Consider the following 16,786-nt stretch of genomic DNA (forward strand, 5'->3'; position numbering starts at 1 on the left):
CAGTTTTATTGTTTCTAAAAAATTGAAAAGGTCTGAGAAGGAATATTTCCACCCACAAAGGGGTGCAAGGCAGAAGCCCTGGGCCTGTACCCTGCCAGCATGGGCTGGGGTTAGGCAGCCAAACCAGGCAGCAGTGTCCAAAAATGCACATTTCCCACCTGCCCTTTAGAGACATCATGTCCAGGTCTGCGACCCAATGAAACACCTCAAGCACTGACTGTAGTTTATCTTGGATTTGCAGAAGATATTCTCTATGCAGGAAAAAAAAAAAAGATGGAAATATTTAATCATGATTTTTACTTGGAGATACTGAAGCTGCTCAGAGAAATTAAATATTGCCAATGATGGGGTAGTGGGCAGAGAGCAGGAAGGATGGTCAGGCTCACTAGCACAGCAGTTTCCAGCTTGTCACACACCTGTCACATGGTTTGGGTTTAAGGCTGGAGATGTCAGACAGAGCTGTAGGGAATCTATAACCCACCTCCAAAAGTAAAGTTCTGGAAGTCGGAAAAAAACTGTTGGTGTTCAGTTTGTAACCTTCCTTCAATGAACCAGAACCAGCTGGGACTTCAGCCGCCAAAGCTCATCTAACTGCATCAATAGCCAATAGAATCAAAACGAACAAAACACTACACCAAATTTTAGCTATCAGTGACACAAGCATGTAAATATTTACTGATCTATAACATGCTGCCCACATGGCTGAGCACGGACATAAGTGATTGCAACCTTGAGGTTCTCTCATCAGCAAAAAAGTGTGACCAACTGGTCAGACACATCACTTTAATTCTGGCACTGTGTGTGTAAGCAAAGCCCTTCAAAAAGCTGGGTTCATTCACTTGTTGAGATTTCTTACGAAAATCAAATACTTTTACATGCTATACATTCTTTAATATATATGTATTCTTTTTTAGCCACCCAATTATTCTTTAGCCTCCTCAACACTAGTACAGTGTTATTAAAGCATATCCAAGTAGATTTGTAAACTGACCTTATCATATGCCATTGTAAAAGTTTGCTTCTACATATAGTTGCCTTTGCAAATAAATCTGTCTGTCTTTTTTGGCATACATATTATACTTCGGTTAGATTATAAAAACAAAGTAGACACTGATATGAGTATACCTTTTTCTGAAAAACTAACTGCAACAAACCCATCGGAGATGTGTGACCAGCCCTGACTGCAAATGGCACCCGACCGATGGGAACCCGCTGCAGAAAGCTCACCTTCACGTCTCCACTCCTTGGTGTAACATCAAATTCATTCCTTTTGACTGACTTCAGGTTTAGGGTTTCCTTCAAGGAACTCAGTTTTTCTCAACCATTCAGAAAGATTTAAGAAAAGGATGAGTCTACCTTGGGACTCCAAAGTTCAAGTAAAAAGTCTACAAGAAAACCTGCATTTTGATGTTGTACATTTTACAGATGACTTCTCCTTTGCTTGTATTTATTACTTTTATATGTCTCCACCTCAGAAGAAAAATACATCATCACGCCATCACATGATATTTGCAAAGCATCACTTTATTCGTTCTTCTACTTGCATGCCTCTCCCTTTGCCTTTTTTGGCTTCTCTCCCCACTGTAAGCATTGTGAGCCAAGGATGTTAATTTTGTGCTTGCCAGTGCTGGGACAATGGGGGTCTTGATTTAATGTGTTCCCAAACTCTACTGTATTTGCAGTCACAACTACGCAGTCAAATCATTTCAAAGGATGGGGTCAAGAAGGTTAAAAGGAGACTGACAAAACACAATGTTTCTACAGAATAAGAAATTATAGCAAGAATGTCAGTGGGGTTGATTTTAATAGACATGAATGGTCAAAAATCCATAAAGCAAATGTGATAAAGCAATCTGGAGTGCAAATATCTCACAATTGCCAGACTTTAATGATGAATGATTAATTATATCTTTAATAGTCTATGTACATGTTTGAGTCTTCTTCTGAGGACTCATTTTTCTGCTTTAGGACTCACTGAAAACCAAACAGCCATTGCTTTTAAATCACAGGGGCAGAATAATTACTAATTACTGCCAGAAAGAGAAGCCGTGACTACCACTCCACCTATCAGTAATAGCTGCAAAGGGGACCTCATGACTTCATTTCTGTTTTGCTGTTTTTTGTCACTGTTTGCCAGAAGCCCGAACTCCTGGTAAATGGCTTGTGAAGACCTTATCCGACCGCATACCCCTGACCCAGCCTGCCCACAACCTGCTCGGGAACAACACCAAGCAGTAGCATCAAGCTGGGAAATCACAAAGCACTTTATAAATAGGTGTTTAACCTGCGAGTCCTCCCTTTCATCGTCCCCTTCTCATCCAGCTCAGGCTCCAGTTTCATGGGAGAAGAAAGAGCAAAACCCAGAGGAGAACCCACCTGTCCACGAGCACACGAACCCACACGCCCACACCAGCCCTGTGTGCTGCCACGGAGGAGCTGTTGCTCTTGCCCTGTCCCTGCAACAACGCACCATTACATAGCACTCTACAGCCCTCCCTGGCTCTGGCTATCCCTGCAGCGAGGCATCCCTATGAACCCCATCACCACCGTGCCCGGACCTGGACTGTCACTTTGTGCCAGCAGCAGGTTTATGGAGCAGGTTGGCTGGGCAGCAAGCACCTCCTCTTGTTTTGTCCAGACAACTCCTAAGCACTGCCTCCTGCACGACATGAGGAAGGGGTAGGATAAAAGGGAGTTTTATGTCAATATCCTTCCATCAAGGTAATAAAGTATGTATTAAAATGGGACCAGCACTGAGACCAGGTTGCAGCTAAGAAACCTGGTACTCGTGCCAGTGAACTCAATAAAATGGGGCATATTTGACAGCAGCAGGGCAGACCTCAGCTGGCTTATACTACTGCCCTGTCTCAATTACCTTGGTTTTCTTCATTTTCCCTGTTCATATCCTTAGATGTGTCCTTCTCCCCAAAGAGGCTTTTTAAAATTGCATTTGCAATTGGAAGCATCATAGCAGTGGAGGCAGTATTACTTAACCACATGGACAGGAAAGACGTTGTCAACATCATCCCTAAAATTAGTCTGAAAGAGAGAAAAAGGAAAAGCTGAATTTCTTTGGTTTGGCAAGTTCTCTGATATATGATAGCTATAAGAAGAGCAGCACATGTGCAGGGATAACAAAACCAATATGAAAAAGGACTTCTGTGATTATCCTGTAACTGGATGGAGCACAACTATGGGGCTGAGCCAAACGATTCTCCTCGTGCTCCACTGGCCTCTGCACAAAGGCAAACAGCTGAATAAACTCCATCAGCTGGGAAAAGGGGGTGTGGACAGCCCCCTGGTATGGGAGACACTCGCATCACGGCCCACCACAGCAGAGCCACTTCCCGAGCGCCTGCAGCTCATGTCCCCCACGGAGATCCCCCTGCTCCAGTAGTCACCTGGCTGGCTGCACTCCCACCAACATGAGGACACGGAGCGCGATCCTGCGGTGTAAATTCCACTCCTCAATGGCTGAGGCCATGATTAAACCACTGAGGAAGAGGAAGTTTGTGTCTAAAAAATATTGTGGGCAAACTTTGTTAGATGGAAGGATCCCCAGGAAGGGAAAGAGAACAATGGGCAGCAGAGCTGTCACGGCCAAGGGCAGCGCCTCCGTGCACCAATACAGGGCCATCAGCAGGATCACATAGAGACATCTTCCTTCCTGCAAAAAGAGGAGAGAGGAAAACTAAGACATGTGGCATCACAGAGACATCTTTTCACTTGGAGACAGACAAGCAAAATGCACCAACCACTCCTTCAGGGATACAGTATTTCTCCAAAATCATTTCCATCAAATGCAACATCTTCCTCTCTACATTGCATAGGGGTTCAAGACTGACACTGATCCTCTGAGACCACAGAGCCAGAGCCCCAAATCCTCCTCGATTGCCTGTGCTTCTTATGTGCTGCAGGATGGCAGCGCACTGGGGCATCAGCCAAGGAAGCTCTGGAGAGTAGGAACTGCCCCTCCATGCTGAATTAGGGTGATAATCTTCAGCAGGCACTGTTGCTAACATCCTTAGGTGTCCCAATATCTGACCCCACTATGCTTAATATGTTTGTGCTTTCTCTCCAAATTCCACAGACCGTGCTTTGCATGTCTATGGAAAACGAGCTTTGAGATGAATGTATCAAGGCCCCACATTTGCAACAGGAGGCACACAGAAAGGTTTCTTTTCTTGGATCAGCCTCCTGAGAGGTCTGTGAGAAACCATTCCACAGCAACCCACACCAGTGCCTACGGAAATCAGTAAATCAAGCGCCCTTGTGTCACACCACTTCCTGAGGGCAGGGAGCTCACCCATGCCCAGGATCACCCCAACCTCGGCCAAGGCTGGCAGAAACCCAGTGCCCCCACACCGCGGCATCAATTCATTCATATGCCCAGGAGGCACAAACTAGACCAAAGCCATTTGTCATGACTGCCACAGCCAAAATAACGAGCGACAGAAAGAAGTCAGGAGAACAGCTCCAAGCCCAGGAGGGGAGAGCCCTGGGGGCGTAGGGGGGAGTCCAGCACAGAGCCGGGCTCAGTCACGGCGGGGCTGAACGGGGTTATTGTCAGCAACCGCAGGGCAGAGTGCCCACAGCACTATAAATAACAGCCGAGAGTCATTTGGAAGCCACATAGCTATTTATTTTAGCACTCTTTTCCAGCTTGTTGAACAGGTTGAATTGTTACTCAAAGGCACCTCTGTCCCTCCACTTGAACCTCCCTCCCCAGCACCTGGGGCTGGGTTTGCTGGGGCTTTTGCGAGGCAGATGATGGCTCTGCTCCCTGGCGTGGCCGGCTCAGGAACAGCACGGGCTGGGAACTCTGTGGAGCTGTGTTTTGGGGATAACATGGTCTCAGCCGCAGCGTTTGAGTGTGCAGCAAGGCACCAGAGCAGGATCGGCAGAGCCACAACTTGCCCGGCCACCTACAAAAAATTCACTCCAGGCCTTAGCTGAACAGGGTCATCCCCAAGCTCCTAGAGCAGACATCAGCCCAGTTACACACTCACAAACTGAGGATAAAATATAACCATGGTTATTGAGAAAGCCAAAGAGCAGAATCTACCCTGACACCCAGCTGGGTGCATAAAGCCAAGTGAATTGAAACCAAAATGGAACTATTGTGCAATACATCTGTTATGAGTGTTTGAAAAGTGACAAAAACAACAGAATTTCTGATTTGCATTTCACAACTTTGCATTTCACAAGCAGTTCTATTAGTAAAGCTCCAGTGCATGTGGAAATGTGAATACCGCAGAACTGAGAGTAATTTAGTTTGATTTTTTTTTAATACATTAATCGCAGCAGAACTAACACATCATCCAAGATCTGGATTTAAAGACCACTTCCCATCGTAATTTTAGATCTCAGCAAAATGACATATGAGGTAGTGTGAAGTAAAACATCTACATTCCCAGCTCAGTCCTGGCACCTGGCAGCTCCCATGAGCTCCCCATGGCTTCACTGCCTCCAAACCAGCAGGACCAGAGCAACAAACCTGTCAGGGCTAAATTTTGCAAAAATAAAGAATCATGTTTTAAAATGTGTGCACACTAGATTAGTGATTTCATTCACATGGCAACAGATAATTTCTCTTTACTCTGGTTCTTTTTATAAACCAAAGAAATCGCTATACTCTCATTAAGTCCTTTTACATTTGATCTCTAAAGGCCATATAAATTGTTTTGGTTTTTTTTTTTCTCCCACTGGCAAACTATTCTTCAGTTTTCTACAAGAAAAGTTGCACCAAAGTCAACTTCAAAATAAAGACACTGCCCCTTAGAGGGGTAGAGCAATTGAAAATATTTAACAACACCTTGATAAACAAGCATATCAGTGAAGGTTTTAATTGACTTGATGAAATAGATAAAGTACGATTTAGAAAACCATTTATAAGAAGTATTTATTCTCTAGTGTTTGGAAAATGCTCTGGAACGCATTGCAATGAAACACAGCATGGATCTAATAACTAATCTTCATTGCAAAATCAAAAGCCAAGCAGTAAAACTGAAACAGGGAAGAAAAAACTACTATATGGAGGCTTTTCCCAAAATTTTGAAACCTATGTGGATCAACAGCAAGCCACCTGTAAAAGAAAGCTGTAGTATTGTTTATCCAATTTATTCTACCCCAAAAGAGGACAACTATATTAAACAAGTTTTTCACTTAAAATAGAACCATCGTTGAACAAAAAAAGGAACAAGACGACTTCAGAATAACTTTGGAGCAAACACTTCCAGAATAAAAAAATTTCAAACCATTAATAAAATTGAACCAATCTCTATATAAAATGGAAAGGGTTTTGGTTTAAAGATTCTTGCAAATGTTAATTAATTAATGCCCCCAGTGCCCAGCAAGTTTGGTTAGTATGCAAACAATAAATGCTAACAAATGTCAGAAGAATGGTCTTTCAGGGAGATGGCCACGGCTGCCCAGGGACGGTCTGGGCTGCATCCACTGTCATGTGCAGCACCATCACTCCCACATGATCTTTATCCTTCGATCCCTCTGCTGTGTCACTGTCAGACTCCTACTTCTCTCACCTCCCTACAGCTTTGGTTTTATTTTTTTCAAAATAAGTCTATCAAAGTTCAGGGGGGAAAAATGGTAGCACATACAAACTTTAAAATGGGTCTTGTGATTGGGTTAATTTTATAACCATTTAATGATTTCCAGGGAAATGCTCAGTGGCTATGGACTGCAGCAGCTCTCCTTCCTGTTGCTCAAGAGCCTTGGGAACAACCTCTGCCCCTCCAGACACAGATCCCATCTTCACTGCACTGAAAACACCGGGGATTTTCCATGCTGGGGGACCTGCCCAGCTATGGCAGAGGACACCAAACCATGGGGTAGTCTCCCGTGGGCAAGAGAGCTGGTGAGAGCACGAGGTCTCCTGGAAGGGCAGATGAGTTGCCCCAGAGAAAAGAGGTGCTGGCAGGGGATGGGGGTCAGATAAGGAGAACTGGCTCACTCAGGCATGCACGAGCCATCGGTCCCCACTGCCAACCTGCAAGGGGACATCAGGAGCTTCAGCTGGACCTTGTTCTCTACCAGCCCCAGGCAGCTCCTGGGCAGCCCAGTGCTGCCTGCCCAGTGCCCACAGCCTCCCCACCAGACAGACCCAGCGCTCAAATAAGTCCTACCCTGGCACTGCCAAGCTTTGTTTTTTCTCCATCAACCTTTGCACGTTACATGGTCATCACAGCCTCATCACCCCCACACACGCTCCCCCATCACCCTTCTGCCCTATGACCAGCAAACTAGGGGCATACAGGTGACAGGGCTCCTCCAGGACCTCAATCCCAGTACTACAGGTTATTTTGGCAGAACCAGAGCTTTTCAAGCCCTTTTATCCCACTACTATCACAAAGGAACATCCTATCCATGATACTCAAAATTACTCAGTACAAAAAAGTACCAGTGGCTTTTAGCATCTCGCTCACAAGCTCTTCTCACTTTGCAGCTGTGACTGTGCTACTGGCCATCTCACTCACACTGCCTGCTCTCCGGTGGGATGGATATGTGAATCTGATTTCTACTAAACCCAGCTCTTGCAAACATTATGTAATCTGGACATAAACCAAGTCCCGACTGCCAGCCTTCCTGCCAGCAGAGTTGTTTTGCTCACTCTGGGTACTTGCAGAATGGCTAGAAAGGGTCCAGTAACACAGGGGCACAAGTAAGAGCTCCAGAGAAGATATCGTGCTCTGGATCTATGCTAAAAAGACATAAAGCTTATTAAATGCTTTTATTTAAAATTCTCGAAGTATTTTGTAGTTAGCAGAAAAACAGAGTAATTTTCTCTGTTTTACAAACGGGACAGCTGAAGCTCAGAGAGAGTGAGCAAATTGACCACGATCACGTAGGAAACTAATGACAAAAATGAAATGGGAATCTTAGAGAAAAATCTTCCCTGGCTCAGAGGTCTGAGGCTCACACCTGTTGGAGGCAGCAATAGATCCTACATCTTCAAACATTCATGGACTGTGAAGCTAAAACAACACAGTGTAATGATTTAACACCCTGTGTGAGGTTAACAGGGCTTCCCTTTTGAACCTCCATTTCAGCAGCAGGGTTTGGTTTTGGTTTAAAGATAAATCCATCACATTTGATTAGAAAAAAACCCCAACATTTTCAGTGATGGTGAACCCACCACAGATTTAGTAAACTGTTCCTATGATTAACTAACCTACCTGTTAAAATTATGTTGTGATAATCTGAATCTGCCAGCTTCAACCCTCTGAATTTTCTCATACGCTCCTCTTTTATATCTTAGCTTGGGTTGCCCTTATCCAAACTCTGCTTGTGATGGATGTGCCTTGAAGGTGGTGATCAAGTTAATCCTTGCCTTTTTATTCTTAGAAAGTAATAGGTTGAGGTCCCACAGCCTTCCATCACATGGTCTGTTTTCCAGTCCCTTACTTATTCTGAGACTCCTTCGATTTGTCAAAGCCATTTCTGAGCTGTGGAAGCCAGACTGAAGGATGTTCTGGTGAAAGCCACAACCTCAGCAAATAGCCTTGGAGATCCCCACTGCTCTTGCAGAACTTTCACATGTCCATACACACAAGTATCATATGAACCCTCTCGGCTGCGGGTAGCCAGCCCAGTAGCCATGTTCAGCTAATTACATAATGCCATCTCAAGCCCTTTTTTGGAATCTGCTTCCCAAGAGGGAGGGACTCCAAATCAGCCTGACCTGTGGCCAGCAGTCCCAGTGATCTCCATCTACCCTGAGGCTTGTAGAAATGCACCCAGTTTATTGGTTCACAAAACTTCTCAGGCAGCTCTTATAAAATTTTTATATGGAATTTGCCTACACCTGTAGATTTTAAGCAGCTAAGGTTCAATGCAAGTATTTTAATTTCCCTTTAGCTACTGTCACAATAAAAATATTTCATTATCAGGCAACTTCCTATAACATAGGATTGTACCAGGAGCACTTCCCTGAGTACAGAACAAAAATGCTTCACTGAATATAGCTCTTCTGCATTGTCCATTTGGCAACAAAATACCATGGGTCAGATCCCTTTTGTGTCATACACTTTAAACACCGCTCACCACCCTCAATAGCCTGCCCAGGGATTTCTTCCTCAATTCTTTCACATCCCTTTTCATGTTCTCTATGGTTCTTGGCTTCCGATCAATATTGACTCTTCTTAACTTCCATTTTCTCCCTAATACAGCTGCTTTTGCTTCCTCTCTGTGCCAGTCTGCTCTTCAGCAGGCTTGTCTTCTGTCCAGAATGAAGCTCTCAGTGTATGTGGTCACCCTACTTCCAGTTATCACCACCCTTTTGCCACTGAAGTTCTTGCTCTCATCTCTTTTGACTGATCATTACTTCCAGTTTTGTGAAACTAGCTTTTCTAAACCACCAAGCACTTGCATAGCAGAGATGGACTTCGTGCATGAAATGTATAATCAGGCTACAATCACTTATTTCACCTGCCAGGCTGCTCTCCTGACTGATACCTCTTTGCCTGCCCGCGCTCCTGCTGTGCTCTCCAGCCCAGGATCCAGTTTCCCCCCACCTCCCAGGACACCCCACTCCCAGCCCACCACCCCACTCGCCCACGTTGGCATCACCCCCTTTCCCCACAATGCATTCGTTCATGTTCTTTGCTTTTGAGTGCAAGCAATGTAATTTTTCTTCTGGAAGTTCTTAAAGTCTCCTTGTTCTAATCAGGAGGACTCATTAAGTCCAAGTTAATTTTAAATTGCTCTATGGCCACTGAGGAAGTCAAGTCTGTTTTCTGAAGGCACTGGGCCCTATTTGCCTGCTCAGAGCTCCTTTTAGCAGATTTGGCTGCCTCAGCTGTTACCAAGCCAAGAGGCTGTAGACATTGAGTTCATTAGAAGCTGTTGGAACAAGCTCTTTGCACAGCTCATTAAAAGTGCCCCCCATGCCCCTTCCAGCAGAACAGTTCCTCCAGCCCCCCTCCTGCCCTGCCCAAGCTCTTTGCAATCATTCACAGCCCTCTGAGCAGGGGGGTCGCAGGCACTTCCACTCACGGAACAAATATTCAGCCATTTCAGCAGCAACCAGAGCAGGAGGTGACACACAGACCCCTGTCATGAGAACTGGTCCCCAGGAAACGGTTCCACACAGAACATTTCCTTCTGCTGCTTTATGTGATGGCCACAAGTCACTGTTCCGGTCACAATCTGGGGAGCACACCCTGAGGTCTCAGTAAACTCACCCGCAAAGCAGAAATTTCATTTCTCTATTTAAGAGAAAGGAGACTGCAGACAAAGCCACTTATGCAAGTCTCCCTCTCCATGACTGCAACCTACAAAGGGCATCAAATAAAAACACGGCTTATCAATGTAATGTCAGAACCAGTGTCAGCCCTGACATTGTCCCGCTGCAAAGGGACTCACACAGAGATCAGGAGAACCACCACTGCAGGGTGACAGCTAAATTAGACATGGATACTGGAGTTCATCAACAAGCAAGGCTAGACTTGATGATTTTTCTCAAAGGATTTTGTCTCCAGGAAGATGTCACCTAGGGGCAGTTTTCACTGGAAAACCCACTGCACCCAGACCACAGGCTGTCACTCAGAAGTACACACTAATCCAAGAAGCTATGTCCTATTTGTGGTTCTCTGTTCTATCAGCTTTAGATCATGTTGGTCTCCAGATTCAAGTGAAATGCTGTCCTTGAAGCCAAAGCTAAGGTGGCTTTTTATGGATCAAATCCCTTGGGAGATTAAAATCACTGAGCATCCCAGTGGGGAGAAGGTAAATAGTGACATGATGTGGGATTTTAGCATCCCCAGAGCAGGAAAGTACTGCAGAAGTGCCTGAAAGACACCTTCTCACAAGGAAAACCTGATCCTGAGACTAGCAAGGGCTGAGCCTCACTGCTTCTCATCTCCTACCAGTTTCTGTTGCACCCTGCGAGGCAGCACACCAACCATCCCAGCAGGAAGATGGGGTTCTCCAGCCCATCCAACTCTCCCATGCTCCAGATGTGCAAGTACTTAGTAACGCCAAGGTTGCTAAAATGACTGAACCATACCCAGGAGCTCCTCCTGCCCCAGCCTGCTTTCCATGGGTGCCCTTCCTGGGACAGCACCCCAGTAACACCAACAGCAGCTCACTCAGTTGAATTCCTTCTGAGATGGTTTGCTGAACACCTGCAGCAGCTCTTGCTACCTGGCTGCGCAGGAGAAGGTGGGGCTGGACTCGACTCCTGTGTTAGGATAAAACATCCAACCCGAGCAGTGCAGCTGAGGGCACACATTTTCCATCACATGCCAGGACAACTTCCAAACTCTACCACTCCAGATCCCTCACCCGCTGACCCCCTTGCCTGTTGCCCGCCTTGGTGTTTTTACACCGCGGTTAAAAGGGTAGCCTGCTCCTTTCCTCTCCTGCAGCTCAGGCTGTGGAGGGCAGCTCAAGCAAGCCCCGGACGTCAGAACTTAATCCCCTGTTGATGCAACAGCACGTTTCCTTTCTTGCTGAACAAGGGAGAGAATTCGGTGTTGAAACTGTAGATGAATCACTGACCCCAGAGCATGAACAGATACAATTTTGTATGGTAGCTCACAGCTACAGGTTCACCGCTATGCCAAATTCAGCGAGAACTTGGTGAAGCTGCAGTCAGGCTTGTTTGAAACATTGAGCTGATTATCAGCCACGCAAGCATCCGAGTTTTGACAGCAGTCAGTGCAGGCACCGGCCAGTCTCACTGCTACCAACCGTAATGCATTTATCACCCATGGAAAACGAAGAACAGATCACTAAGGTGAGCAGGCAGACCAGTCAGCTCCGACAGGGCCTCTCCTTCCTGACCACAGCTGCCCCACTACTGCTTCACCCCCTCAGCTGCAAACACTTCCACTTTCCCACCGCCCGATTTTCTTTAATAAACCAGCACTGATCAGACTGGACTGTGCATGAGGTCCTCCGTGGGTCGCATGCAGGAGTATGCTACCAGCACACTGCGAGAGTGGAGCGGGTACAAACAGCACCATTACACCAGCAGAGACTTTTTTTCTTCTGTACATGTGGAGAAATCCCTTTCCTGAACACCCAAATCTTTGCACAGTCTGTGTAACACTATATGCTTCTACCAGTGCACAGAGCACCTAGATTGAGGGCCTTCCCGCAGTGCAGTGTCAGGTTCATCTGTGGTTTACTCTCACAATTAACCACTGTGCGGTTCAGGCACAAGTTTACACTGAGCGTACAGTGCATCTCCTCACCCTCTAACCATATCTCATGATTTTACAAGTGCCAAAGTCAAACAAGTTACTATTAAATATAACTGAAGTCATGTGTTCAGCTACTGTAAATGAATGTACAAATATAATTATCTACTTATGAATCTGCAAAGGAATTAAGTACCTGTTGTGCAATGGGCTTTCTGCTCTTTGAGGCAGACATTAAGTATGTTCCTAAGAACTCACCCACTAGTGCAAAATAGAAAAAAGGGAGATTCAAGCCAAAGAATTTTCTCTTTTAACATATTGCGTCATTAAATAAAGCATTGGTCATTCTATTTTAATTCTTTTTTTTTTTTTAATTTGGGAGATTGCTTTGCTTTTTTAAACATAAAGGTTTCACCTCACAAGTACTATACAGGCAGAAGTAAACACCACCTTCGTGTCCTTACAGCATCTCAATCATTCTATAACCATCAAGTACAAACATCACTTATTTTCTGATGGAAACAAAGTAATTCTCAAATGGCTCTGAGTCAGAATGTAAGAATGAAATCCTGCCCATTCTGACATTTCCCAGTAACTTCACTGCCCTGTGGATTTCCACCCATGGTTTGAACCTTCTGGTACACAAGAGCTGCATACATGGGACAGCTGCAAAAGCCCTCCAGTCTCTAGAATTTTGCCATCAATTGCTTCATGTGCAGCCTAACACACATGCCAAAGCCCAAACCTTATCAGGAGACCAGTTTTTCCATGCCTACAGAACACCACAAGCATCTTGCCCACCAAGCCTTTTCAGACCCAGCCCCAAAGGTCCCCCGCAGCGGTGCAGGCTCCCCGGCATTCCCCAGCCCCACAGCACGAACCCCCCTGCACGGCCACCTCCAGCTCTGCAGCACCCCTCTCCCTGTCCACACCGCTACCCGGTGTGACTCCTGTAGCGAAGGGGACGGGACAGCAACGCCGGGCAGCCTCAGAGCCCCAGGCACCTGCCTTCCACCCCAGCTCTACAAACACCTTGCCCTAGACCTGCTTTGCCTCAGTTTCCCCAGCTCTCCTTTGAGCGCTACTGATAAAAGCCACAATAATGCAGCTAGGTATCACCGAGTACTAGTTAGTGCCACTTAGTTTGAGCTGATTCTGAACCACTGGTTCCTTACACCTCCCCAGGTCTACATAAGCAACATAAATACAGTTCACGCTATCTATCCCTTCTTCCCCCTAATAATTTATGACAACCCCAGGCCACCCCCTCCATTCGCACTCTCAGGTGGCTGCAGAAGGGTGAGGAGCTGTGGCAGTCTGCAGGCTCTGGTGGTCCCCTTCCTCCGGGCAACCCTGGCAGGCAGCAAGGTGACCCTCCTGAGGGCCAACTACTGCTGGGGTGGAGGCAAGAGGTGAGCAGCAAGGCGGGACAGCGCACCAAGGCTGTGTCCCCAGGGCTGCGCCCCGCAGTTCACACCCCCAGTCCGTAACGCTGGCCCATACGCTTGGTCCATGCCCCGAGTCAGTGTCCCCCCAGTTTATGCTGCTGGTCCGTGGCCCCACCTGGTGCTCCCCAGTTGGTGCCCCCCCAGCCTGTGACCCTGATTGCAGCCCCCCCCCCCCCCCCCATCCGCCTCCCTGGTCAGCGCACCCCGCTCAGTGTCCCCTGCTCCCTGTGTCCCCCCCCCCCCCCCCCCCCGCCCCGGCGGGGTGTCCCCATACCGCAACTCCGGCTGGCAGCCTGCCCACGGTGTGTCCATCCACGCCGCGGACTCCGTGCCCTCCGCCGGTGCCCCCTCCCCACACCCCCCACCCCCCCCCCCCCGCCGCCGGTGCCGGGGCGCGGGTACCTTGGGGGGCAGGCTGAGCAGCACGGGCACCAGCGCCAGCGGCGCGCACAGCAGCACCACGAACCGCCGGACACTCCACGCCTTCTTCACCAGCGCGCCCACGGCCGCCATCCCTCCCCGGCCCCGGCCCCTGCCCCGGCCCCGCCGCCGCTGCTTTATCCCGGGGGAGCGCAGCGCGGCCGCCCCGCCCGCCGGGAGGGGCCCCGCTATACCGCCCCGCTATACCGCCCCGCCCCGCCCGACCGGCCCGCGCTCCCCTATACCGCCCCCCCCGACCGTGTCGGTACCCCCCCAGCTCGCCACTTTCCCGCAGCTTTTGCAGCCGGGGGCGTTTTGAAACTGGCTCCGAAACTCTGGCACCACGAGAGCTCGTTCGGTTTGGCCATGTGCGGATCGCAGGCCATCGAATAGCATCTGGTTGTGCTAGTGACTCAGGCTCAATACATCTAAATATAAAGCAATGGTGAGTACAAGTGATTGCTAGAGAAAAAAACCCAAACAAACAAACAAAAAACAACAACAACAACAACAAAAAAACACCAACCAAGCATCCAAATCCAGCAGTTTAACTATCTAGTTTAGTTCTCAAGCATTTCCCCTCCATGGACACAAATGCACATCATTAAGAACTCAAAAGCATGAGAAAAACAGAGAGCTGCAATTGCTTTTGACAATTCAGTTTAACCAGTGACTCAGAAGTTTGACAAGTTGTTCAATGTCATGTGAAACACTTTTTTTTTTTTTTCCTCCTTAAAAATAAGTGAACGCAACCGAACAAAAGGCCAGTGGTGTGGAGCAGGTTAGAGCCATGGGAACTACCAGAAAAGCAGGAGGCAAAGTCTTGGCTCACACAAGTGTGAGCTGCCCCAGCAGGCAAGGGAGTAGCATATGACTACACTGACTGCCCTTAACATAATCAGGCCAGACCCACGCACTTAAGGATGCTTCAAAAACAAAACACAAAAGCTGCCCAGCTAACTCTGAGGGCAGATTTTCCTGCCAGCTCTGCCCTGCATCAGGGTCATCAGAAAGAAAATGGGAGAGAAAGTGGGGCAGGACAGGATCCCCTTGCCTGGAGCAAGGTAAATCCCAGTGAGCACTGCAGAGGTTGCCGGTCTCTGTCTGACGGCGGGGAGCCCAGAGAGAGGCACACATCACAGGAGACCGAGCTGATGCACTATCAAGATGAGCAAGAGATCAAAGTCAGGGGAGCTGGATTTTGTCTCTGCTTTTTGCATTGCCTGGATTCTTGCAATTGGAAGCTAAATGAAGCCGAGTAGTGAGAAGAAAAAAGGGAAAGCAAAATAACTCCCTCAGTCCTTCACCAGCATCCTTTGAGTGCTTTAAAACATACTCAAAACCTGGGTGAGTTGGCTCCATATATATATGAAAGAGGTGTAAAAATCATGTTCAGCAGACAAACTTTTCCCTTTTCATAAATAATCAGCTCTCTGGAGAATTACTACATCTAGGCAGGTCACTCCTAGAGCATCAAAGAAGTTGGAGTCAAATGTATTGGATGAAAAAGCAGACCTCACTGAGGAAAGCTCTCTCCAGCTTATAAACACCATGAATCACCGGCACAGAGGGAACAAGAAATTAGAGAGGAAGAGCGTGGTGATACAATCAGGACTGTACCCCTGGATGCACCTCCTTCGTTCCCGTCCTTCTCCTTAACAGCACATATATATAATTTTGCACAAATAGTAACAAATCAGTTAATCCCCACACCCATCCCCAGCAGGGGCTAAAGGGTGACGGCATCACCACTGCGGCTCTTTTCAAATAGCAGAGCGGACACAAAAGCTTTTGCCGGGCACTGCCGGGGGCCGCTGGCAAAGCGAGGATCCGGCATCCGCCTGGCGCCCGGCCCCGCGGCTGCCCAGCCCCACTGGCAAGTGCACCTTCTCTTGGGGCCCAAAAGAAAGCACAGAGCTGGCTGTGAGAAAGCTATGGGGGTTTTTATCTCCCTTTTCTTTAACTGCTAAACAACATGAGTAAAAAGCTGTCGTGATAATGAGTAGGAGATTCCTATGCCACCTTATTGGCACCACAACGGCCTATGGTAGCAAAAGCTGCCTTATCACTTGGGCAGTGGTGCATGATGGAGAGGATGGGCAGATGGACGGCTGAAGATGTGAAAGCAAAATTCAGGCCCTCAAAACAACACAGCTGCTTAAAACAGGTCCAGCTTACCCAATATTCCCATCAGTCAGAGGCTGGGAGCACGTCTATGAGGGTGTGCCACATGCTGGACCAAAGGACCTCCACAAAGCTTTTTCTTTCAAAATCAACCTTGTAAGTTAAAAAGAGTGTCAAAAGAATAACAAGCTGCCAATGCCACAGTCTGTTCTTTCTCTTATGCAGACGCAGACTTCTGCCAGTGCTGAGGGTGAGGGGAACGGTTCCCTCTTCGAGACGTGAGTCACAGCTCTGCCAGGACAGCCCCTTCTCCCACCCCACCCAGCCCCTCTCAGCCTGGGTGCTGGGCTCAGCCTCAGCGCTTCCAAGCCAAGAGCACAGCGCAGGGGCTACACCTGCTGCTTCTCTTGGCCTTCCAGGACGTCAGCTGGGAATTATTTCACCAATTTTTTTCTTTGTAGACTCCATCTCTACCACCCCTTTTCCAGTGCCAGCAGCAGTTGCCCTCGCTGTGCTCCATGGCCACTGCTGGGATCACACCTTTCTCCACTCCTGTGCCGTTACTCTCCACTACTTACAGAGTAAGTTCAGTACAAAAGAAAGAGGTGCCCTGTAGTGCCCAAAGGGACCACT

General features: G+C 47.7%; 1 protein-coding gene across 1 annotated transcript in view; it reads right to left on the reverse strand.

Moving 5' to 3' along the window:
* The window catches only part of SLC13A3 (solute carrier family 13 member 3), a 28,077-nt gene extending 13,948 nt beyond the window's left edge, over nucleotides 1–14,129 (reverse strand). The window contains exons 1-3 of the mRNA XM_033003602.2: nucleotides 14,012–14,129; nucleotides 3,402–3,667; nucleotides 2,876–3,039 (exon numbers count right to left, since the gene is read on the reverse strand). Coding sequence (XP_032859493.2) covers nucleotides 2,876–3,039; nucleotides 3,402–3,667; nucleotides 14,012–14,122 — 541 coding nt within the window. The 5' untranslated portion in view covers nucleotides 14,123–14,129. The remainder of the gene's footprint in view (nucleotides 1–2,875; nucleotides 3,040–3,401; nucleotides 3,668–14,011) is intronic.
* Between the last annotated feature and the right edge of the window lie 2,657 nt (nucleotides 14,130–16,786).

This window comes from Tyto alba, unplaced genomic scaffold (genome assembly GCF_018691265.1).
Source record: "Tyto alba isolate M040663 unplaced genomic scaffold, T.alba_DEE_v4.0 Super-Scaffold_33, whole genome shotgun sequence".
In the NCBI taxonomy this organism is placed as follows: domain Eukaryota; kingdom Metazoa; phylum Chordata; class Aves; order Strigiformes; family Tytonidae; genus Tyto; species Tyto alba.